The sequence below is a fragment of the Mandrillus leucophaeus genome, unplaced genomic scaffold (assembly GCF_000951045.1).
Source record: "Mandrillus leucophaeus isolate KB7577 unplaced genomic scaffold, Mleu.le_1.0 Scaffold306, whole genome shotgun sequence".
NCBI classification, from domain to species: Eukaryota; Metazoa; Chordata; class Mammalia; order Primates; family Cercopithecidae; genus Mandrillus; species Mandrillus leucophaeus.
The window spans coordinates 1,052,898-1,055,181 of record NW_012103210.1 but is presented as its reverse complement, the minus strand read 5'-3'; the positions used below and the strand labels follow the sequence as shown (position 1 = coordinate 1,055,181).

The 2,284-nt window shown below is 45.1% G+C and overlaps 1 protein-coding gene across 1 annotated transcript in view; it reads left to right on the top strand.

The window, feature by feature from the left end:
• Positions 1-2,284, top strand: part of RPA1 (replication protein A1, 70kDa) — a 77,634-nt gene that overhangs the window by 68,927 nt on the left and 6,423 nt on the right. Inside the window, 1 exon segment of the mRNA XM_011987281.1 lies at positions 1,081-1,188. Coding sequence (XP_011842671.1) covers positions 1,081-1,188 — 108 coding nt within the window.

Sequence of the window (2,284 nt, the reverse complement as noted above, 5' to 3'; positions counted from 1 at the left end):
GCCATCTCAGCTCACTGCAAGCTCCACCTCCTGGGTTTACGCCATTCTCCTGCCTCAGCCTCCCGAGTAGCAGGGACTACAGGCGCCCGCCACGTCGCCCGGCTAGTTTTTTGTATTTTTTAGTAGAGACGGGGTTTCACCATGTTAACCAGGATGGTCTCGATCTGCTGACCTCGTGATCCGCCCATCTCGGCCTCCCAAAGTGCTGGGATTACAGGCTTGAGCCACCGCGCCCGGCCCGCTTTGCGCTTTTAACTGGTTTCGTCACCTTATTTTTCATCATCACGTTCCCTCTATTAAAAGCCTTGTTCACGTGCAAAATGAAGATGTAAAATCGTCAAAATGATGCCTTAAAGAAAAACTACTCTGATTTCTACAAAGGCTTTTACTTTAGCAAGTGGATTCTTTGAGATCCGCTTTCTTCCTTGACTTTCTCCTATTTAATTTTACACCACAGCCCAATGGGAGACACTTGATGGCTGATTTCCTTTGCCAGGTCAATTTGGTGACTGACAGAGGCCCACGGCCAGGCTCTGCAGTTGTCTGGGTGCCCATCTGTGACAGAGCCGTCTCACGGAACTCCTCCTAGTGACTACAGAGTGGACAATTGAAAATGCAGAGAACTCCCCCGATTCACTCAAAACCCTTCATCCAAAGCCAGCTGCACCTGGACAGGAACTAATCTGACGAGCCTCTCGCTGTCACCCAGGCTGGAGTGCAATGGCGCGATCTCGGCTCACCGCAGCCTCTGCCTCCCAGGATCAAGTGATTCTCCCGCCTCAGCCTCCTGAGTAGCTGGGATTATAGGCGCATGCTGCCATGCCTGGCTAATTTTTGTATTTTTAGTAGAGACAGGGTTTCACCATGTTGGCCAGGCTGATTTCAAACTCCTGACCTCAAGTGATCCACCCGCCTCGGCCTCCCAAAGTGCTGGGATTACAGACGTGGTCTCACTGCACCCGGCCCTCTCTGGAAATTATTTTAATAAGTGGAAAAAGAACATTAACCTCTTCCCATCTTCTTAGTGTGTCTTCTTTTTATCATTTCTTTGCTGAAATAATGTAGAATTGTGTTTTTTAGGTAAATATTGCAGATTTTCAAGAGAATCAGTGGGTGACTTGTTTCCAGGAGTCTGCTGAAGCTATCCTTGGACAAAATGCTGCTTATCTTGGGGAATTAAAAGACAAGGTCAGCCACATATTTTGTTATAACTTTTAATGGTTCTCATCCTATAACACTGACCCCCCACACACACACACTGTTTGGGGTTTTTTTTCTTTTTTCTTTGTTTTTTGGTTTTTTTTTGAGACAGTCTAGCTCTGTCACCCAGGCTGGAGTGCAGTGGCGCAATCTCGGCTCACGGCAACCTCTGCTTCCTGGGTTCAAGTGATTCTCCTGCCCCAGCCTCCTAAGTAGCTGGGATTACAGGCGCCTGCCACCACGTCCGGCTAATTTTTGTGTTTTCAGTAGAGACAGGGTTCCACCATGTTGGTCAGGCTGGTCTCAAACTCCTGACCTTGTGATTTGCCCGCTTCAGCCTCCCAAAGTGCTGGGCTTACAGGCGTGAGCCACCGCGCCTTGCCCAACACTGACCCTCTTTTTGCTGTTTAATATTTTTTAGTTTGTTTCTTTTAGGTATTGTATACAGTTTCTCAGACTGATAATTATTTAAGAGCTCATCTGATGTTATCTAGTTTTGTCCATTTTGGATGTGCTTAACATTGAAATAATGTATATAAAAGTACTTTAAAACCAGAGCACTTTCTAAGTCTAAGCCACTCGTTTCTCCTGTTCCTATTAGCACTCAGAGCTAGTGTGCCTGAGATGACTTAGATCGGCAGGTGTCCTTGAAACAACCTGAATTATTACAGGCATGCTTTTTTAACATAGTAAATATGTTCCAGAAAAGTGGAGTCAGATCCTGGTTTAAATGCACATATATCAAGTTCCTGGGTCTGTCCTATAAAACAATAATAATAAATCCACATATAAGGTGCCTGCCATTTTAGCCCATCAGATGCAATTCTTATGAAGTGACTTTCTTTCGTAAGATAACTTTGTCGATTTCAGTTTCATAAGTTTGCATTTTCACATACTAGGTTTATTTAATGCACAGAATAGATTGCTGATAATGCTGAATTTAGGAAGGGTAGTTGCTCAGATAAAACATAAGGAAGACCAATAAAAGCTGTGTTTTCTGGGCCACATGAACGGCCACCTGTCTGTAGGTGGTTTTTCCCCGATTTCCTCCAAATTGGTTGGAGCACTTGTAACGGCCACGAAG